Source organism: Anas acuta, chromosome 1, assembly GCF_963932015.1.
Source record: "Anas acuta chromosome 1, bAnaAcu1.1, whole genome shotgun sequence".
Classification (NCBI taxonomy): domain Eukaryota; kingdom Metazoa; phylum Chordata; class Aves; order Anseriformes; family Anatidae; genus Anas; species Anas acuta.
Genome location: NC_088979.1, coordinates 103,024,461 through 103,048,274, shown reverse-complemented (window position 1 = coordinate 103,048,274; position 23,814 = coordinate 103,024,461). Strand labels below are relative to the sequence as shown.

The 23,814-nt window shown below is 36.8% G+C and overlaps 1 protein-coding gene across 1 annotated transcript; it reads right to left on the bottom strand.

The window, feature by feature from the left end:
• Positions 1–553: 553 nt before the first annotated feature.
• Positions 554–22,245, bottom strand: LIPI (lipase I). Its single transcript, XM_068690883.1, has 10 exons — positions 22,012–22,245; positions 18,602–18,978; positions 17,308–17,416; positions 13,509–13,610; positions 11,984–12,073; positions 10,763–10,930; positions 9,009–9,101; positions 6,085–6,196; positions 5,540–5,713; positions 554–1,461 (listed from the first exon to the last, which is right to left on the bottom strand). Exons 1-10 carry the CDS (start codon positions 22,088–22,090, stop codon positions 1,374–1,376), a joined length of 1,392 nt encoding a protein of 463 aa, XP_068546984.1. The 5' UTR covers positions 22,091–22,245; the 3' UTR covers positions 554–1,373.
• Positions 22,246–23,814: the final 1,569 nt, after the last annotated feature.

Genomic DNA, 23,814 nt, shown 5'->3' with positions numbered 1-23,814 from the left:
AGATTTAGATGTCCTTTATGTATCATGGCTCAAATACCATAAAACTTAATTTGAATACCCCTGCAATGAAAAAAAAAAAAAAAAAAAAAAAAAAGTTGTTTTCCCTTCCTTCTGTGAATGAATGTTGGGCAGATTGATCCAGTTTGGTTTTACATGCATGAACCCACAGTCCTTCATGAAGTCAGGGGGAGTGTGTGCAAAGACAGATACATCTGGCTGCACTGTCTCCCATATTCCTTCTAACCCAGCTGTTGACTTTCAATACAACTTAGAGTTCATAGGTTTTGGACATCCCACACCATTGACATTCACATGAAGTTTGCCACTAGGTTCAACCACCTGTTGCTATCAAGAGGAAGGACAGTGTAGGCATGGGAAAGGAAGGACAAGGATAATGTGCATAGGACTCATTCACACAAGAAAACAGTTAAATACATAGTAAAAGAATTAGAAAGAAAAAAGCTTAAAGAAAAATAAAGCACATATCTTTTCTTCAATCAGTACCATCAGGAAGGCAATCTGGCATTGGAAAACTTTTCTGAACTGGTGGAAGAAATTTTCATGTAGGATTTATTCCTGTTCACATTCCACTAAGTGAAAAGCTGTCATCAAGTACAACATGAGCAGCAGTTCCAATTGCAAGAGGCCCAAACTGAAACACAATATAAATGCATATATTTCATCTTCAAATTATTCTCTTCAGAACAGTCTTTAGAATTACTTCATATCTGAAACATCACTGCCCTGTCCATAGCTTTAACTGAAAAAATTTGAGTGGGTGCAATAGTATTCATCTCAGATGAGACTACAGATAATTTAAACAGCAGTTACATACATGTTCACAAAACTTATTGTTCCAGTTCTTAGAGACTGAGACACTGCATAATGAGAAAACATTAATTCATTTATCCAATGAACATAGCACAGCAAAACTGCTATATATTAGAACTGTAGATCACATGTACAGTATATTAAATTCACTTGGTAGACAGGTAATTATATTTCAATGTAAAAACCATTATAAATAATAAATAATTAAATATATGTATGACTTGATTAATAATGTGCTGAGATTACGCAGATAATTCATCTTTAATTCAGTAGTTGCCTCACTGTTAACAAATAATAACTAATAGATCATTGTACGTTCTCTATGATGCATTGATTTTATTCAAATTTCCTAAATACATACGTACCAGAACTTTTCTATGAATTTCACCCTAAGGCACTCAGAGGAAGTAATGGATATTACCATACACACTCTTGAAAATAAATCTAGGTTATCTCATTTCCCTTCTCATTGCAGTCTTTATCCTGAGGAAGAATCAAATGTCACTGCCATAAGAGAAATTAAGTTAGCAGAAGCTCTCTCTTCATGTACTGTTCTCTGGACAGGGGATGGGTTTGAAGGTCAGTTCAGTGTTCTCCATCAGTACAAAATCATATCTGCACAGCTGTACCCTATGAAAGTAGAAACAAAATAAAAATATATACATATATGTGCAAAACAGAAAATGTAAAATCAATAGAAAAATGTTTTAGTATCTGAATTATTAAACCTTCAGTATTTACTACCTCTCAGAGACAGTACTCAGGACAACAACAGATGTCTTCTCGTCTGTTTACACCCTACTTTATGCATCACTAGAGTAGTTTTGCCAGACTGCAAACAACCAGGTCATCAGATGGATGGCATACAGTGACATGAGAAAGAAGAGTACCACATTAGTCTGAACTATGAAGATGCTATAATGCAGCCACTAAAGCTGAATCTGCATTAAAATTAGTTCTTTAGAATAATGTTCCAAGCACAGCCCAATTCCTGTTAACAATTTATTTTTAAATTCCTAGGTAGGAAAGTTCCTCTTCTTTCATTCCAAAGACAAGCAAAATACTGCATCTTAATAATTTCTCTCTATTTATTTATTCTGCAACAAGAGCATGTATAAGTTCCATGCAGGAGTGTAATTTATCATCTAAATGGCTTGAAAACTCAGAACAGCACAGTATCACAGGAATGTATACAGATGTCACAAAAGGAGCCTCTCACACACAAAATTTTACTTTTTGACATCAACAAATAAACTAGCTGTGTGCTTTTAGTGCCGAGACAGGTCACAGCTCTGCCCTTTATGTGCTATAGAAGATGGTGAGAGCTGGATGGGACAAACAAGTGACTGACACAGCCTTTCCTCCGATGGCACTTCTAAGGGCATACAAACTATGTTACTTATCTTCTACATTGCTCTGAACTGTCTAAACAACACAATTCACCTGAGACTGGGAATTAGGTACAGTGAAACACCTAAGGGAAAATAAAGGGCTGAGAAGGAACATCCCACAAGGCACCTTTGTTGTCATAAGTGCGAGATTTCCAAACAGTTACGAATCCACCTACCTATATGTGAAAGAACTGACAGATTCCTATATAAGAATTTGAGGTTCTTCAAAGGCCCCACAAAAGCTAAAACAGTAGATTTTACCACTAGGATCAGGAGAAATTCTGTATATTTTGTATAATGAAAAATGTAGAATTTAACACAGTCCTTCATCCACAATTTGTTTTGATTTGAATGTAATGGTTTACTCTTCCATTATTTTTGTAGAGGGAGAGAAAACCATGGAAACTGACAACATTGTAAAAATCCTCACAAAAGACTGAAAGAATTCACAGGACAAATTTGCAAAAAGAACAATATAAGATTATTATATGTATATATTTGTTGAATTTACTTTCAGTTTACAGTGCTGTATTTCTGCACATTTGCAAAAGTAATCGCAATGCAACAGCAGCGTATGTTAGCACACCCTGTTCTCCAACAGAAGAAATCACCTGGGAAGGATTCTGTCTAATCACAGGGGATAGAACAGTTAGACATGATGATAAATACTAGAAATAAAAACACTTTTTCAAACATTTGTCTCTCATTTGAAGTGAAATCCATCTAAGTTTGTGATTATTAAGAACCAGGCATGTCTCCTGGGAGTGTAGACCTGAGAGAGGAGAGGGTTCTCCAGTTCACTGGGAAGTAGCAAAAGGCAAATGATTTTTTTTTTGTGAAGTGAGGCAATCATAAACTTTCATCCCATGTGGCTTCTCTTCCATCTACTAAAAACCAAGGGCATGCCATGCTTTCTTGTTCAACAGAGATATTAATAAGGTCTTCTTTTTTTTACTCTTACTGTTCTTGCTTTGGTTAAAAATAAATAAAATAAGTTGGCTGGACTAAGTATCTCTGAAACATTTACCTTCCTCATCAATTGAGTCTGAGCTGAGTGACAGATTCAAAAGCTTTCTGGGAGAAGTGGCACCTGGATGAACACAAGTTATGAAAGCTTTCTGTTTTTATGCATGAGCCGGAGTGATTTATCTTAGAGATCAGAAGAGTCTGAAAATTATATGTACCCTTTAGTACTCCTACACTCCCACACCAGCTGTGTGAATAATGGGTCAGTAAACAACTTTCAGTGATATTCCCCAGACTCCCACCGTCCACTATTAACCCAAATCTGGGGAGAGTGAGACTCTCTTTTATCTCTGCACCTGTCTCCTGTTTTTTACCTATTATTTTGTTATATGAATAATTTAAATATTTAAAAGTAGTTTCTAGTTAATTATCCTGTATTCAAGTAATTGGTGTAATTACATGTAACTAAATAAGGTAAATATAGGTAGTCATAATTACAATGAGCAATTATGTAATTATAACAACCAATGGTGCTGTAACATCTGCATTTAAATTACCTTCACATGCTGATTCAACACACTTTTTTACATCACTATCTTAAAGTAGCTAATGTGCCTGTATGACTACCATCTGATGAGATTCCGTAACAAGGACTTTAGGGGATCCTATATTAAAACAAATCAAGTGCATCTTACTTTAAAACTAACAACCATCAGAGTAACAGGCATGAAAACTCAAAAACAATAAAGATTGTTCACTGAAAGCAGCCACCATTTGCTGGATTATTAATCTGAAAAAGTTCTGAATAACGATAGGCTTGCATGAAATGCATCTTTTGATTTATCACCATTGAGTTGGGAAAAAAATTGCAACATGATTTAGAGCTTTGACTATCTCTCATCACCAAATGCTTTTAAATAAAATCATTCCAGTTCACCTGAGAGCTAGAAATTTATGGCCTTCAACAAGTTAACAAAGTTTAATGCATACATATTTGGAGGTATTATTTTGATTGCCACAATTCTGTTTCTTTCTAAGTCTCTCCCACCTGTCTTCTCCTCTTTCTCAGTAAATGTGAAATAACAGATTAATTTAACAAGATTTCTTAATTGTTACAAATTATCATACCTGATTCCTTCTGGACTATTATCATATACCAAATGTTGCATTTTAAGTTAACAAAATATACAGACTTAAGACTTACTCATGTTGTATCATTATTCCCTCTCATCGGTTATTTGATTACCATTATAAGAAATAGAATAGAATAGAATAGAACAGAACAGAACAGAACAGAACAGAACAGAACAGTTGGAAGGGACCCACAAAGATAATCAAGTTAAACTGCCTGACCACTTCAGGGCTAACCAGAAGTTAAAGCATGTAAATTAGGGCAGTGTCCAAATGTCTCTCAAACACTGACAGACAAGGGGCATAAACAGCCTTGCTAGGAAGCCTGTCCCAGTACTTAACCACCTGCATGGTAAAGATTTTTTTCCTAATATCCAGTATGAACCTTCCCCGGTGCAGACTTTATTTTAAAATCCTGCTTTGTTGAATCTGCTATGAATGTGAAGCAAATATATGTAATAACTCTAAAATAAAGTATTGTTGCTACTCCAGGGTATTTCTTAATTTTTCTATGTAAAATGTTATTTTCACAAGATGAAAACATATAATTTAATTGCTAATGCTATAGTAGAGGTAACTTTGGAGATGTAAAAAATGAACTTATGGCAGCACTGCTGAAGTATTTCAATAAATAAATAAATAAATAAATAATAAATAATGATGTGTAATAACAGCACTTGGTATAATAAATGTAGATTATTTCATTTTAAGTGTAGGAAAGCACAGACTGCACGTTTTGCTCTTGGAGGGTCTTCACCATCAGCAACAAGACTAATAGCCTATTTCAGTCATAGAAGTACTCCATTCCATGTCTAAGAAAAGCTGTGTACAGACACATAATTAAAAGCAGAAAAGTACTTCATAATATTCATCTTCAGGAAGAGAACTTCTCCCTGCAATCACTGCAGGTGTAAGTCAGGCTGACCTACATAAGTGGTCCTTGAGAGCTCCTTCAGAGCAGACCGTAGCAGCAGCCTGCTGTAATAAGGAGCGTGTATGACTTTTACATGCACAAGAGTACATTTCAGGGTGCTGTGCACTAAGTGTTAATGTACAAAACAGCTCTTCCACAAGATGAATTTTATCCTAGATAGGATTAGAAGAATATTCCTGCATTTATGAATATGTGATAAAAAAGTAATAGAGGCAAGTACAAATTTCTGAGGAAACATCCTGAGCAGTTTAGTTGACACACAACTTGACACACAACAAACACTTACCTTTCTGGGTTATTAAGAGATTTCAGCCTCATCTGAAGAATCCTAAGCTTGTACTTTGGACCTATTAAAGTCTTCGTAGAAAAGGTCAAGGAAATTTTCGATATTTTGTCAAAATCCCGGTAAAATCCAGTCAATATTTTGACTCTCTTATATTGCTGAAATGTTGAAACTTCACTAGAGAAAAATATGATTTATAGTCAGGGTTTTTTATCTGAGAAATATTCATGATTTCAAAGAGTTATTACTGAGAACAGAAATCTTGCAAGATGGATCAGCTGAGAACGTTCAGAACAAGGACACTGAGAACTGAATTCAAGCGAGTGCCAGACAAAATCATGGGCTAGTTTGGAAAGGAAGGGAAAATCATTTCAGGTTGAGAAGCATTGTCTCTGACACAGAGCCATATCAAATCCAGGAAAAGGAGCTGTGGCCAAGACTTAACAACCTCTCGACTTAGTTGACAAGTCTGAATCAAGGCTTAGGAAACTCAGGAAATTAGTTCTACACAGAGATAAAAAAAGATTTACAGACAAAGCATGACCTACCTATTCACCTCTGATTCTATTGTGTTTCCAGCATAATCAGTTATCTTAACTTTAATGAAACCTCTCCTAATGCTTTTATTCCAGGTAGTAATATACAGTAAGTAGTTATACACTGCAAAAACAAATAGGAAATAGTAAGATTTAAGGAATTAACCTCAACAGGATACAGTTATTATCAGCACCCTTTTAAAAGTATTCACTTGGTGATGGTAATAATAGCAACCCTTTACTTCTGAGTAACCAGCTAAAGCCAGAACAAAATGGCTATTGTCAAAAAGTAGCTTTCACAAAATGGCTGTTTGGAGGTCTCTGTACTTAACGTATAATTTTTTCCGGTTCTTACATGGAAACAATTTGCATCAGAAAACTGCCATCAGAGTTAATATGAGGAGTTTGACCCTACTAAGGAAACAATGCAAAATTAACTCCTAACTGGCACCTTCAGTTCTTGGCAAGCTCTGCAAAGTGGGGATATTTGAGCTACTATTGTGGTGAAACAAACTATCACGCTATCCACAAAAGTAACGCATCCAGAAATAGGTGCAGTACGTTGGCAGGAAGAGGGAGGAACAGCATTCATGCAAGTTTTCTGGATAGGCAAGCCAGGCAGTTAGCTAGGTGAGCAGATGAGTCGGGAGCTAACAGCTGAAGAGAGACATTATTCTGGTTCTTGATTGCCCAGCCTGTGTAATCGCAGCAGTACATGTCCACAGAGCACCCTTCTCTCAGAGGAAGCCAACATGCCCAAACATGGTTTTAAGGGGATAGGCCACATGGGTACTAGAAAAACTGTGTGGGGGTGACTGAGGAGAGGAGGCTGACTGCTTTTCCATGCTCCAGTCTCTTCTGACCTTCCCTGGGAGGGCTCACTGCCTCAGTAAAACACGCTACTGCTGGGGACTAGTGCCCTCAGAGCACCAGCCCGCTTGTGGAGGGAGGACAGCATGCAGTGGGCCTAATCTGCCATGCCCTGTGAAGCACTGACCTGGCCTTCCGCTGCACTTCTGCAACCACCACACATACTGTGACTGTGCCATGGCTTTCCAGAGGAAATACAGCATTACTACTCTGAAAATTGGGAAGCCAATTCAAACCCATTTGTCTTTTTTTCTGGCATGTTATTCTTTAACAGTCTCTCCTAAAAGGCAAACCCTCACCTTGAATTAAAAACTGGTCCTACTCAGGTTTATAGTTTTATTTAGTTCAAGGCTTTTTTTTTTTTTTTTTTTTCCTCTATTTCCTCATGTTTTCAAACATCTGTGAATTAAAATAAGGCTTAGTTAATAAATACCCTCTTTTTCAGACTGCTTTATTAGACTTATTTTTCTTCTTGACTTTGCGTATTTTCCATCCTGTCATTACAGATCTTCTTACTCCTTTCCATGTATCTCCTCCTATGTTTGGTAATAATCCCTCTGTTTTCTCTCTTCTACCACCCCTGTCCCAGACTACTCTATATAATCTTTTATTCTTCTACATACTTCTTCCACCAGGAAAGAATAAGGATTCTGCCTGAAAAAATCAGCATTTTTGATAGACTTTAATATGTGTGAGAGTGAAAGCAAAGCCATATTTTTCTCCAAGAGGAATGAAATGAGGAAACCTAGTAGCCTGTGCAGCCTTGAAAGCATGAAAGAGCAAAGTCCAAGCAGACCTGACAGGGAGAGGAGCAGCAGTAGTAGGTGTTGAGTGGAAATAACACCAGGAAGAGACGAATCTATTTTTTTTCTCTGGGTCAGGAAGGATGAGGGGAAGAAGATTTGACTTGGCAGTTAGAGAAAAAGGGTTGGGAAAACTCTGGAGTGTGTAAAGGGCACTCAGATAGGCACTGTAACATTAAAATCAATATACTTGAAATGCAGTTAGCTACCCATATGCTCATTCTCCTTCATCTGCCACTATGGAATACATATATGTAAGCAAATTTAAATTTGTGCCTTAGGCTTTGCTCCACAAGTCTTTTTCTCTGCACACCAAGACCACTTCATTTTGTTAGTCAGCTGCACCGATAAGCTTAGCACTAGGTTATATAAAATCTGTAACACCTTTGTTAACCTCTTCTGGGCCCTTTGGAAGAAACAGTGATTTAAGCAAGAACAATTACCACAGTAACAAAAAATAACTCAGTCCCTGGTCACAAAGCTTGCTGAGAAAATGGAAAACGCCAATGGGAAAACTTGATTTCACTTGAATTCCATATAAGCCTATCCCTATACCCCAAACCAAAGATTTTGTAACATCACTAATTAGAAGAGTCTCTTGATAAAAACAGACAAAATCAGAAATAGGATAAGAATCTAAGCTAGACCTCCAAATGGAGAGGTAAGTTGTTGTAGCTAAAGTCCACACCAAAAGAGTTCATCCCTATATAGCATAACCCCAATAAAGTCAGTTTTTCCTTCTCTGTTTTCCTCGTGGATCTTTAAAAGCTGGAATAGCTTTAGTTCAATGTAGGTCACTAACCACCCTGGGGGTACAACATGCAAGTGTTTCCTTTCCTTCCTCCACCCAAGGAACTCTTGCCAATTTTTACTCTCTGAAAATGGCAAGAACAATCCCATCTAAGCAGATTCTCTCAGCATTTTCCCTGTCACTTGATTCTCATTTTTTGTCTTTCTTATTACTCTGGCACTCAGTCCACAGAATCACAGAATTTCTAGGTTGGAAGAGATTTCATTACTTTTAAAGTCATATTTCTTTATCAGTTAACATATTGCTTACTCTTTTGCCATATTAACTCTTCTCCTTCCACCCAGTCTGCAAACTGGCACTTCACTCATGGTTTGTTCGTTTTCTATTGCAGCTGACAATAACTTTCTACTTTTAACACGTGTTCCTTTCAAGTCAGCAAAAAATTAAGAACCGTAACATTTCATAAAGGGTCTGTTATGTATATGTGTGTGTGTGTGTGTTCATTCACTTACTGCAGAATGGGTCGTTGTCTGAAGTATCAAAATAAGCTTTCGTTGGTGAAGTCTTCATTATTAAATGTTTTTTCCAGCCATCAGCATAATAACCTGAAATTCAAAGATTAAACATTTTATTTCAGTCATATAGCAGTATCACAATACACATACAGTTACCCAAAAGCAAGTTACTCAAAGTGACAGACTTGAGTTTAATTTTCTTAAACATTCACTTAGAAAGTAAGTGACTTGGAAAATGCAGGAATACCATAAACAGAACAGAAGAGCATAACATATGTATGTATTCCATTTTTCTAATGTATTACTGTCAAACAATTGACACAATTAATATAAAAAATAATTGATATAAAGAATGTGTTTAGTGCCAACAAAATCCTGCAGAGGTAATAAAAACAAAACCAAAAAAGTAGCTAACATATTTGCAGAGAACAATTGCGGAACAGCTTCACATTTAGTAAAGTGTCTTCCTTTCTTGCTTGAGTCATTACAGTAAGCATTTTTAAATCCTGTATTCTATAATTGTGGATATGATTCAATAAAACATTTGATGCTCTTTAAATCTCCCAAGTTCTTGGGTGCAATGTATTATTATTATTATTATTAATGTAATTATGCTTTTTGTCTTTGGGTCTTGATAAAAGTCTTTGTTTCTAAAGTGGCTGATGCTATTCAGTCCCTCTTGACTTCTTTATCTAGAATAGACAGTGAGGGCTAGTTCCAGGCTGCAGAGCTGGCACTGCAAGACAGCAGGTGGGAAAGCTTGCAGCAGAAGGATGCTGTTTCTCCTCCAAGTTCCCAGTTTCAGCTGCCTCCCATTTCTTTATACGTATTAAAAATAAAATTAAAAAACCCTTTCCTTGTGGGTATTAAAATAAAAATTAACAATGAGGGCAGCTGATTGATCATATATTTCTCCACATCTAGCTCAGGCATTCTGCTTAAGTGCATCAGGCATGACTAATAACCATTCTAGTCCCTGAGTCTTCCTGCCCTATACTAAGGTCCTGTTATAGTTGGTTCTTATTATAAAATAATATACAGACACACCTATCTATGTTTTTTCTTCAATCTAGACCTAACTAATATAACTGTTCAAGGACATACGTCAGAAGACAAGGTATGAATTGAAAGTTAACTTCTATTTAAATATTCTAAATATTTCCTTTTTATGAAAACCCTGCTTTGCCAACTGGGAAATGCTCACGTTATTTAAGCTGCTTTCAGACTGTCCCTAGATCTTCTCTAAAAGTAATAAAGGCCCAAACAACTAACAATCTCTACAAATATGAGCTTGATTCCAAAAGAAGTGACAGAGACTCCATGAAGTTGCTATAAACATTATTACTCTTAATCAAAAACCACAGGTACTCCAGGAATTATAACACACTACGAAAGCCTAAAGAGATGTATCCCAACACACGTACAATTACATAAAAGCAAGTTACCCAAAGTGGCAGACTTGACAGACACACTTAAGCAGAAGCAATTTCTCTATATAGAGGAAATGCATTCAGAATCTGTTTCAGACTAGAAAGCCTAATAATCAAATATTGGGAACATTCAGCACCCTATCTTAGAGAGCTAACTATAAAGCAGACAAAGCCTTAAGCTTTGAACTGTTTAAAACAGTGTGCAGCTCTACCCTCAGTCTATCTAATCAGATCCCTTAGCAAGATCCCTGGAGCAGGCCCAGAAGGAGCAAGTCTGAATTTCTGAAAAACCCATCCCAGACCAGATATGGTAACTCTTACCCATTACTGGACATGACATTGGTTGGAAAGCTTCACAATCAACACATTTTCCTCTCTTATAATCTGAGTAAGAGTCACAAGGATATGCTATTATGTTGCACTTCCTTTTCAAAGATGATAAGAAGAGGAAGACAGATCTCTGATGGTCACATTTAAAATACTGCAATCCTTCAGGAAAGAAAAAATGAAATATACAAAGAATATGTCATAATTTTTCTTCAGGAAAGAAAAGATGTTACTCAAATAATCTCATTTAACTAAATCATTCTTTGTTAACCATGTCTTTATGCCCTGTTTAGATGATCACTGAATGTGGACCACCTGTTTAGTTGACCACTAAAATCGATGCACACACAAGAAGAAGAAAATAAAGACTGTTTTGAGTATTACAGGTATAGAGAAAAACATTCAGGTTTTTATACGCAAGAAATAGTCTGTCTACTATGTCCTATCAAATTTAGACAATTTTTGTTATCAGGCATGAGCCTGTATTGCAATTGGCTTTGTTGCCACAAATGACACAATTGATCATGTGTAATATTTAAGTAGAAACACTATTGTGAGCACTACTTCATATATACATATATATATATAATCCATATGTATATATAATGTATAAAGAATAATACAATATACCAAAAAACATATATTAAAAATTATTTAAAAAACAAACAAACAATCAAACAATGGGTAGCAACTTTGCCTAAAATTTATGGAGGCTGAAATAATCAAAATTCTGCAGCAAAAGATCATGCAATAAAACTGTTTTCTTTCTGAAGAAAACAGGTCTAAAAGACCTGTTCAAACCCTAGTACATCACTGCCAATCAGGTAGAAACCTAAGATATATAGTGGAGACTTGAAACCCTTGCCTTGTCATTTGCTAGTGGTGATGTCCAAATCACTTACATCTTCCCCTACAACATCTTTTCCCATACCTGACCATATATAAACACAGGAAAATAATGATCACTACATGCATGTTATATAGACAGTAATAATGGTACAATGGACTATGTATGCATATGGGAAGATTTTTATTAAAATCAAAATGCCCAGTGTCTTTGGTTTTCCTTTTTGGTGAATGAGAAGGGAAAAGAAAGAATACAGTGCCCTCAGACCCAATAGTACTGTGAATGGGAAGTGCCCACTGAATTCAGGTTAGTCATTTTTGATTTGATCTCAGACTCTTTTCTCATTAACTGAACACATTTTTATTTACCACTGAATACTGTTTGTGGGCAACCAGGCTGATCCATTCCTCCATTTGGATAGAAATCAATGGTTCCTAAAGGTTTCTTGAAACCTAGTACTAAAGACATCACAAATTAAAAAACAATAACAACAAAGACATAAGCAGAATTATCCAGTGAATAATTTATCATTAGATTGCACTACAAAATAACATGGATCTTTAAAAAAAAATATTTGCAAATATATTGTTCTTTTGTTCTTTAAGTGGAATTCATGTTGAGTTAAAATTCACATTTTTTTTCTTTCTAAGAAAAGTTGTTAAAATGTAAATTGCAATCTACAAATGTGTGCATGACTCTTATTTCTACAAAAGAAAAAGGATAGGACAGAAGCAACTCTTTAGTACTGCAGCTGCAACATTATTTGCATGAAGAAATTTATGAAATTCATGTTTTCTCTATGAATGACAATTATTTGCCAATGTTTAACTAGAGTAAGATTTTCCTTTTTTTTTTTTTTTTTTTTGCATATGACATTGGATTCTGAACTACACTAAAAAAATAAATCTTTTTTTCTCATGTTCCATAAAAGAAACATGACTGATTTCACTAAGATTTAACTCAATCTGACCTACTTTCCTTTCTACCTTCCTTACCTTTATTCACATAATGGGAATGTTGCAAACATTGGTATTTTACAACTTCACATGTAAAATTGTATAATAAAATAATAAGTTTTAATACCATTAAAGGAACTGATATGAAACTACACAAATAATGGGCCACGTGTGGTAGATTTAAAAGGTTTTCTTATATTTTGAGAAGAAAATTAAACCAGATTATAGTATGAAGAAATCAGACTACAATGTCCTTCAACCTTACAGTAATGTGTTTCCATACATAATTTTAGGCAGTGGATCTGAACAGCGTACTAATGTGTTACAGCCGAGACTGGTTATCTGAGAACAGGCTTTAATTCAGTGATATTCACATGCTTACAACCTCTGTGTTCATACACACTAGCACAGTAAAAGAATGTTTACGTGATACTATTTTGCAAAGAATAGTATCAGAAATAAATGCAATAGACACGTTTTATCCAATGTGCAGAATTCTTGGTTTGTATTCAGAAAGAATATACGATAACAAACAAAGCATAAATTATTACATTTGCATGGCATTAAGTGGACTCATCTTTATGTTTATCTACATATGCCTTCAGTTAGCTGTTGGATATGAAAGTTGCTTCAGTATTTTCAGGTTCAGTTATGAAGCTAACTCATTCAATAACAGGACTACTCATGTCAGAACAGAAAAAAACAGGTCATCATTGCTGAAATCATCATCAAAGTTGAGTTTCAATTTATTGATGAACAAGCTTACATAAAACATGCTTTCAAAAGTATGCACACTATTAGGAAGCAACAGCACAGCAATCCACCCATTAAAACTACTGCAACACCACATGCATGTTCCTGAAACAGCTTATCCCATCTCTTTCCCTTTTCTGCCTTTCCTTTAGCTGAAATAGGGAAGTTAGAGCTATGTCATTACCATCAGTATCTGTATGAATTACGTCAACGAATTTTGCATCAGTACGATCCAATCTGCCCTCTGGCGGTTCTCTAGTGAATGAAGGGCCTGCTGGATCAAGACCTGAACGAAAAAGACATTAGCATTACAAATCCTGGGGTCTGTATCTACAGTTATATACAAGATTGACACGTGAGCATTATTCATCAATGACTTACCCCTTTTCGTGAGGTAATAAGAATAAAAACAAAACAATTATTCACAAGTTTCTATTCTTCAACTTGCTAAGTAAAGCAAGGTTTCCTAGTACAAGACCAAGCCACATGTTTGAATTTCTCTCTCTCCTATTAAGTTTATCTCTCTCCTGTTAAGTTGTGCTCATCTCCACATTCTCCAGAACAACTATAAGCCAACTATATTAGGAATAAAATCAAGTTAATTCATTTTCTTTTTTTCCCCCAGAAAATATGATTCCTATTATTTACTTCATAAAAATAAAATATGAAATGTAGCTGCTCTCAACACCAGAACCCAGGATAGGGTCATCTTGGATGGGAGATGATTTCAAACAAGCCTTGATCATTTTACCAGTTGGTGTTGGAATTAATTATAGAAAAAAGTTTTTAAAGGAAAATAAATGACATCTTTTTACATAATTTCACTGGAAGCAGGTCTGGAAGTATTATACTCAAATCGCAACTGAGCTATGACAAAAGAATTTTCAGCTGACATCCACAAAAAGCACTTGATACCTAAGAGGAGAGAATTTGGGTGGTAAAGTATTTGAAGCATAAGCATTTCTTATTCTCCTTCCTTTTAGCAATAGAGAATTATTGTTGTGCAACCACGAAGCTTAACAGTTTTCAAGATAGTAATTACTGTCCTTCGCAGGAAAGAAAAGTCGTTAGTTGAGGTTTGCTCTGTTCCTAGTTTCTTGACAACAAAAGCAGAGACAAAGGGAAGAGGGTGGCAAAAAAGCAGCAAGGATGGAAAATATAACTAATTGTCAAGACAAAACGTATCTTTGCACTTGACTCCTAATTTCATTCTCACTAATTGTGAGATGGGTCTAGCATATGACCTTAGTTTATTGAAGACCCAACAGATTTGTATTATGATTTAACTGGCAGATGTGCTTTAAGAACTGGTCTAGAAAGGTTTTCTCACGATCAAGATAACCAACATCCAAACTACCACAGAGGCTCATGGAATGCCAAGATTAAACATTCATAGTATGCCAGGTGACAAAGTTTATTGTTTCCATCCATTAATCAGTTTTATGTTCCAAAAGCCTCGATTTATTTATTTATTTATTTTTAATCTAGTTTTTCCAACACCAGTTTGGGCCACTTTCTTATAGTTTTACACCCAACTTGTTGGAAAGAAACAGCATCAAAACAGTCAAGTGATTATGAGCCTTGTGAGTTTGTACTATCTAGTCTTTGCCTTCATCTGTATTTGAAATGACAGGAAGGTGATTGGAATGTTTCATACGATTCCATTTACCCTTAAGCATCTGAATTCAGAAATGACATAGATCTACTAGCTCACAGTTAATAATAAGAAGTCAGAAAAGCGGCAGACTTGTTGGCCTGGTATTGCCATCAAGATTGTCCCCAACCTATGAAGCAAAAAAAAAAAACCCTAAGGAATTGTGTAAAGTGGAAATGAATACTTCTAACCAAGGGAATATAGCTTATCAAACTTTTAGAAAAGGCCATGGCTTTCAGATTACTGTAGTAAAAGGGGAGGAGTATCTAATTCCCTTTCATAAAACTGGCTACTGGCTTCTGTTACATTTGGAAAAACAAAACAAAACAACAAATCACTTTAGTACCCCAAAGAGATGGTTAGGAGCTCTGCTTCCTCAAGGTGCTTCCTTTCAGCCTGAAAATAGCTGCTCACTTAAATCTTAGAAAGTAACAGGGCCTTCTTACAATCTTTTCTAGTAGTTAGTTAAATCAGCTTCCTCCTCAGTATGCCAGCTGCAGTGAATTTAGCTCTTGCACAAGAATTATCAGGAGCCTGTGTGCCCAAATTAGCACTGTGGATTCTGCCCTAGGAACTAGCATTGAAAAGTGATTCTTAAAACTCATGTGCCTGAAGGATGTACCCAAATGCAGGTATTCAAATTTTCACTGTATACACCACTCCTATGGATGACGATGATTTGCAACAGATATTAGGTAAAATCTGCAGTATCCATACACAGGCTTCACACCTGATTTAAGCTTCCTGTAGCAGGTTGCCCAATATAGTAAAGCCCGCACCATGCTCAGATAATTCAAAGTGAAATTAAATGCTTGTGCCTAATTCCTGTGTTCTGACCAAAAGCTTCTGAACTTCCCTTAAGAGGGACCTCATTTTCTTCACCACCAGACTGAAACTGAGATAGTACATCACCTAACTCAAGTGGCATCTGGATGCAGCATTTAGTTTTCATTTGAGAGACTAGAGGTAAGCAGTGGAAAAATAGGAAATTTCACCAGTAACTTAAGTCATAGAATCATAGAATCATAGAATATCCTGAGTTGGAAGGGACCCTTAAGGATCATCAAGTCCAACTCTTGACACCGCACAGGTCTACCCAAGTTCAGACCATGTGACTAAGTGCACAGTCCAATCTCTTCTTAAATTCAGTCAGGCTCGGTGCAGTGACCACTTCCCTGGGGAGCCTGTTCCAGTGTGCAACCACCCTCTCTGTGAAGAACCCCCTCCTGATGTCAAGCCTAAACTTCCCCTGCCTCAGCTTAACTCCGTTCCCGCGGGTCCTGTCGCTGGTGTTAATGGAGAAAAGGTCTCCTGCCTCTCGACACCCCCTTACGAGGAAGTTGTAGACTGCGATGAGGTCTCCCCTCAGCCTCCTCTTCTCCAGGCTGAACAGGCCCAGTGACCTCAGCCGTTCCTCGTACGTCTTCCCCTCCAGGCCTTTTACCATCTTCGTAGCCCTCCTCTGGACACTCTCCAACAGTTTCATGTCCTTTTTATACTGTGGTGCCCAGAACTGCACACAGTACTCGAGGTGAGGCCGCACCAGCGCAGAGTAGAGCGGGACAATCACCTCCCTCGACCTACTAGCAATGCCGTGCTTGATGCACCCCAGGACACGGTTGGCCCTCCTGGCTGCCAGGGCACACTGCCGGCTCATATTCAACTTGCTGTCTACCACAACCCCCAGATCCCTCTCTTCTAGGCTGCTCTCCAGCGTCTCATCGCCCAGTCTGTACGTGCAGCCAGGGTTTCCCCGTCCCAGGTGCAGGACCCGGCACTTGCTCTTATTGAACTTCATGCGGTTGGCGATCGCCCAGCTCTCCAACCTATCCAGATCCCTCTGCAAGGCCTTTCCACCTTCATTCGAGTCCACAACTCCTCCAAGTTTGGTGTCATCAGCAAACTTGCTCAAAATACCTTCTATTCCCACATCCAGATCGTTTATAAAAATATTGAAAAGTACCGGCCCTAAAATGGAGCCTTGAGGGACCCCACTGGTGACCGCCCGCCAGCCTGACGCAGCGCCATTCACCATAACCCTTTGGGCCCTGCCCGTTAGCCAATTGCTCACCCATCGTATGATGTTTTTATTTAGCTGTATGGTGGACATTTTGTCCAGTAGGATCCTATGGGAAACTGTCCCATAAGTCCTCAAAGAATAATTTTGCAATTTTCTAAACTTATATCAATGATTAATTTTGCCTCTTGTATGCTTCTAAATAATCAGTTCTTATTTGTTGATATTTCAATACCAGCATCTATGTGATCTGTAGCATTATCAACAAAGCAGGGTACACTAGAATACAAGTATCAGGATTAAAAGCCTTACCTGTAATTCTGCCAAGTTTGCCATCATACTTATGGCCAACAAAACCAGCAATATGAGCCCCAAGACTGACTCCAATCATGTGCATAGAGTCAAGAGAAGCTCCATCTGCCTATCAGAAAAAATACAAAACAAAACACACAGAGTTAACTAAGCAGACATCAGCAGATTGTTTAGTTGTAGGTTAATACTCCAGGCTATATATTGTAATTCTGTAACTTTAAAAACAAATGGAAATTCTAAACTTATTTTCAGTTTGACTTTCTGTAATAGTTATCTGTTGTAGTAATTATGAAATTATTTGACTATAAAAATGTAAAAAGGAAACCTGAGTCACACTTCTTCCAAAATATCACACCAGTTTATTTGAAAAAGGAGAGTATAGAGGTGGAAGAGGAAGACATTTACCAGATACAAAAAAGACAAAACAAAACTATGAACAAGGAGGGCAGGGGAAATCTCTTCATGCCTTATTTTTCCAGTATAGTAAATTAAAACCATAATACCATTAACAAACCACAGAATAATGAATAATAGTGAATAATGGTGCCAGATGCAGACCTGCAGGAAAGTCTTAACAGGCCTATTCTACAAGGCTAATAGTATTTAAAAAAAAAAAAAAAAAAAGCTCAAAATCCACAAAAACATTTTATTACTACAAAGCATTAGGAATGCTGGGAACATGAGAAAATCTGGAAAAAGAAATAGTGAGCAGAAAAGAAAACTCAGGTGATAAAAACTCAGGTAATAATGAGAAAAAAAAAAAAAAAAAAGATACAATTACATTTTTTGTTGATTTGATTAAGGATATAAATCTACAGTCCAGTGAAGAATACTGGCATCAGCAACTCTTTTAGCAGCTACCTGTAGAATCAGGAAATTTATATAAATTTGTGACAAATATTTATGTATGTCGGTGATTTCTTTTTTATTCAAGATCCGTAACTATAGTAATTTAATATTGGAAAGAGTAGTGTGATATTTTAATTTATTGCTGAATACTATTTGAATAACTCTTACTTCTCTTCCCCACTGGTGCATTCACTCTTTCCAGAAGACTTAAAATTTCCATCTGGCTAAAGAAATGAGATGCAGTCTTATACATATTTCAGTGAAAGGGAAATGAGAATTCAGGTGAGGTTTACTGCATGCAAAATTAGGAAATACTTTGTTAAAGAAATATCACTTGATATTCTCATGGGGCTCCTCTTTAGACATAACTATATTTTAAATATTCATTCCTACCCGAACTATGCTATTTAAGCTTGTTCAGAACAGATACAACTCTCTGCCTTACCAGCATCTGGTCAACATAGTTCTTCAGTTTGTCTGCAACTTTTCTGCAGTTTTCAACAGCAGTTGTATAAATCACAGTTGTTGCACCACGATTCCAGTCAACTATAATGAGATTAATATCCCCAGAAGACAGTAAGAGCTCCTTTATATCACCTAGCCATGCTGGTGGAGACCCTGTTGGTCTGAAGCCATGAATAACAAAGACGGTTTTCTTGGAGGTATTAAGGTACTCAGATGCAGTAACATTATGTTCATTGAGTTTCTCAGAACAATTTGGATTTTCCCTTGTGTATAGCAGTAGCTGGACTTCAAGTTCTGTTCCAGATAAAGCATTGCCTATATTAAGGTCTGTAAATTCAGGACATTTTTTCTCCTCATCTGAAAAAGATGGAAATGTTATTAGACAGTAATTTGATGAGTCAGACCAAACAAAATATCACCTCTTCACTTTTCTTTCCACATTTATCCATGGAAAGTGAAGAACCTGACTTTTATTTACTCCAGACCTTTGGAATGAGGTGCCAGAAGGTGTGCTGACTGAGTAGGAGCCACAGTTAAATTAATGACTTTGTAGATATTATTGTGATCCCTTGAATAATTCAAATATGAAACTAACCTTTCTAATTATTTCTGAACCATATATTTTCTCCATAATAAATAAAAATTAGCAACCAATGCTGATAAAATCTTTCGCTTAACCATCGAACTTAGGTTCTCAGAATTTTTTCACAACCAGTGTGTGTTGTATAAACAGGAAGACCATTGTGGTTGGTTCTTCCTCTTTTCAGCCAGGGTGTCAAAGTTGCTAATCCTTATGTCTTATTGTTCGATCTAGCAATAAGAAACAGTTATCTGACACTAGGGGATGATCCAGAATCCATACCCAATTTTGGATCACCATAAGGACAGCATTATCAAGAAACAAAGAAACAAGGAAAAAAAGGATACTGTCCTGAGTTTCAAAAACTTAGCTGTATATAGAGGACACAAGAAAACCTGCAATATTTAGCATTTCTGTAGTTGGACTAAACAAAGTTAAGCTTTAGATCACTCAGGATAAATAGGAGGATGGCAATTTCCAAGAGTCTACAAAGACTTAGTTTTTTCCCAAACATCAAAAGGTAAGTAATTAAAAAGTAACCTTTGGCTACTGACATCATAATGTGTAGAATGTGGTTTCAGGATTCTAGGCATAACTCTTTTGCCTGTCATAGTTTTTCTGTATGACCTGTTCACCTTCTCTATTGGTCAGAGGTTAAACTTGATGATCTTGAGGTCTCTTCCAACCTAGACAGTTCTGTGATTCTATGGTGTAGGTGTTTCATGAGCAAAGATATTTGGGCCAATCTGTTGACTTCTAGTGGTTCTAGTGGGCTACTTTACATGAATCTTTTTTTTTAATTTTATTTTTTTTTTTTTTTAGTATTTGATAGCACTTGTGTCAACTTTCCTGCCATTACAATAACAATTTTGTAAAACAAAAGTCAATCAACTTCTAGAAAGCAAAATTAGGAAGAGGAATAATGCCTACTCAGTTCCCTTTTTTTTTTTTTTTTTTTAAAAAAAAAAAAAAAGTGACCTGAAATTTCTCAGTACTTTTGAGTTATAGAAGAGGCAGTTCTAGCTCTTTTCCTTTTCCCAGCATCTGGTTAGCAAGCAGAACCAAATTCACCACATTTGCAAATCTGAGGAAGACGAAGAACCCTCTACAGTTTGTAAAAGCTTGCATAGCAAGCATGGGGTTAAAAGGTATCTGAAAAATGTGTTTGATATCATAGCAGAGGTCTAAATGAAGCCAAACAAAGTGAACTGCAAAATTTAAGATGCAATAAAGATGAAGTAAAAACACTAATTAGCTTAGGGAACTAGACCAATAATCTCTTGGTCAAACCATGTATCTACAATGATTAGAGCAGTCAGCACTGGACTGGATATCAGGAAAAATAATGGATATTTGCAACCCAGAGTAAAGTTGAAGTTACAGCATGTTAGAAATTGTCTAAAACTTCCTGTCAACTGAAAAAAAGAAAAAAAATTCATGCCTATCATTACCTTATCATAAATTACAATAACTTCAAGTATTGTGTCTGGGAAAAGTTAAAATTACTTGTATTTCAAAATAAATATCACAGTTCTCATAATTTAGATATTGAACAATTTAAGTAACTTTTATTGTGATTACTGGATAGGTTATTAACTAATGACTGATACAGGAAGGCAACTCAGTTTCATTGCTGAGACTTATAGAAGAAGTTCAGAAATCAAGAATTTTTCAGCTGCAGTTTTCTTGAATTTAGTGGAAACAGCCACTTGATTAGTTTTGCTGTTCAGATTCTATATTCAGAGCTATAACATAGCTCTTTTATTTTTGCCTAAAAGTGTTCTTATGTTTTGATTCCTTACCATATCATTTGACTGGGAGAAATAACAATTCATTTTTGTAAAGGAATGACACTGACATAAAACAGAGTCTGATCCACTGAAGGGAGAAAACTATCACAAGGAATATATTTTAACTGATGAAGCCTATTTACTTGCTACAAAACATCAAACAGAAAAAATAATTTATTAAAGGCTATGAAAATAATTTACTAAAGGCTATGAAATTAGAGCGGAATTGTTCTCTGAAAAGTAAATAGAAAAAAAAGTCTTTGTCAAATTAGATCAGTCCTAGAAATAAATATGTAGATTTAATAGTTTAAGTTGTTGAACAATGAATCATTAAGGAGAATTTCTTCATACTCCTCTTTCTCTTTGACACCTGGAAGGAAGGAATGTCCAGGTGCCCTTTGTGCGCACTTGTGAGAGTACTCAAGTACACTGTTCCATACAGTCAGAAAATACAAACAGGGGTTGGGCAGTTATATATGCAGTTTAATTCAGTTAATATACAATCTCAACTTTCCTGTGTATGTCTCTAAGCATCATAAGTGTCTTCTGTGGTCAAAAAGAGGAAAATCTTAAGTGTACACTGCCTTTTCATAACTAAATTATACTACTTAAAATATAACACATAACTTGAAATGCTGTCAAACTATCAAATCAGCAAGATATAATTACAAACTTATAAAATTAAGTGCTTAATACACTAAAACTATCTTATAATTTCCTCTTTACTTTGTACAAAGTGCACATACCTGAGTGTGTCTCTGTCCAAAGTACAGCAAAAGATAAAGTATCAGGCTTTGTTCTATTTACTTTAAAATGGGAACCTTTGGCTCAGTTTCAAAGCAATCAAATTCTCTTTACTAACCGTCTGCTTCATTATGCACAGTTCTCACAAGATTTAATCTTTTGGCCAAATTACATAAAGAAATATTTGTTTTTGTTTTTTTTTATATATACTTTAATAAAGCCATGAGACTATATCACATAAGGAACAAAAAAAAAAAAAAAAAAAATAGTTCTTACCTGTTTTCACCCCATATACCAAACAGATGAAGAAACACAATTTCAACATACAGAGAAGGAGAAAAGTAATACGAAACATCCACACACGAGTAGCAAATTAAGTGCTTCCTTATAGCATACCAGAATTCTAAGTTAACTGAATGCCCCTGATGAAGTAGGTGACATGTAGAGTAGGAAGCAGAAAGCAAAACTCTATTCAAGCTTCTGCAATTCATGACTCCTCCTATTGAATGACTTCAGTAGGTAGGGTGATTTCTGGGTCTTCAGGGTTGGGACTGTTTTTTAATCTATTTCCCTCTCTCTTCGGTTATCACCAAGTTTACACGTAAGCAGTTGACATTATGTTTTACAGAGAACTCCATTAGGAAGCAAAGTAGCTAGGTGTACATCATATTCAGAGATCCACCCTGTCTGTGGTTGTGTGTTTTTTTTTTTAAAGTGTGTCATTTAATTGTAATTAGAGGCACTGAAATGGGCAAAAGAAACTTGCAACAAAAAGTCACTTGGGTGACAGAAGTTGTTTTATGTAAGAACTTGAAAATAATCATAGCATCATAGAACAGTACACATACTGAGTTGCAAGAGACCCACAGGGATCATTGAGTCCAACTCCTGGCTCCACACAGAACCACCCAAAATCAGACCATGTGTCTGAGAGCGTAGTCCAAACACTTCTTGAAATCTGGTGGGCTTGGTGCCATGACCAAGGGGAACTTGTTCCAGTGCACAACCACCCTTTCAGAGAAGTGTCTTTCCCTAAACCCCAGCCTGACCCTCCCCTGTCCCAGCTCCATGCCATTCCCTCGGGTCCTGTCGCTGTCCCCAGAGAGCAGAGCTCAGCGCTTGCCCCTCCGCTCACCTTGTGAGGGAGCTGCAGGCTGCCAGGGCATGCTGCTGACTCACATTCAGGTTGGTGTTTACCAAAACACCCAGATCCCTTTCTGTGGGGCTGCTCTCCAGCTTCTCTTCCCCACATCTGTATGTACGTCCAAGGTTGCCCTTTCCCAGGTGCATAATCCAGCAGGATCCAGTTGGGTGGTGCGGTTGGGGTGCCCGTTGTGAGGGTGGCCCTGGGCCACCATGTCACTGCCAGGGAGCCCCTCATGGGTGGTGGAAAGGGTTCTGGGCACACCCTGGCAGGTGACCCATGAGGAAAAGGTGAACAAATGGGGAGAGCTGCCCATCCAGCCACTGGCTGTGGGGCAGCTGCTCCCTCAGCCTGTCTTAATTGGGGTTAATTCTTCATCATGTCCCAGAGCTGCCTTTTCCAGAGTCCCTTGGGTCATAACCTTCATTATATATACACACATTCTGATATATATATACATATATATAAATTTCAAGTACTAAATATATATACATGTATATAATTAATATACATACAGAATCACAGAATTATTAGGTTTGGAAAAGACCTCCAAGATCATCTGGTCCAACCGTCCCCCTACCACCAATGTCACCCACTAAACCATGACACTAAGCACCACGTCCAACCTTGCCTTGAACACCCCCAGGGATGGTGACTCCACCACCTCTATGGGTGTTCCAATGCCTGACTACTCTTTCTGAGAAGAAATGGCTCTCCCTTGTCATCTTGGAGGTCTCTTCCAACCTAGATGATTCTGTGATTCTGTGTTGAACTTCATGCAGTCAATGACTCATCTTTTTTTTTTTTTCTCTAATTCAGCATTTCTATAGGAGAGAGATGGAGCATACAGCCCCGGGCTTAGGAATCTCACACAGACAATGAGTTGCTGTGTATTTGGGGTATGTCACTGAACATCATTCTCTCTGTGTCCCCTG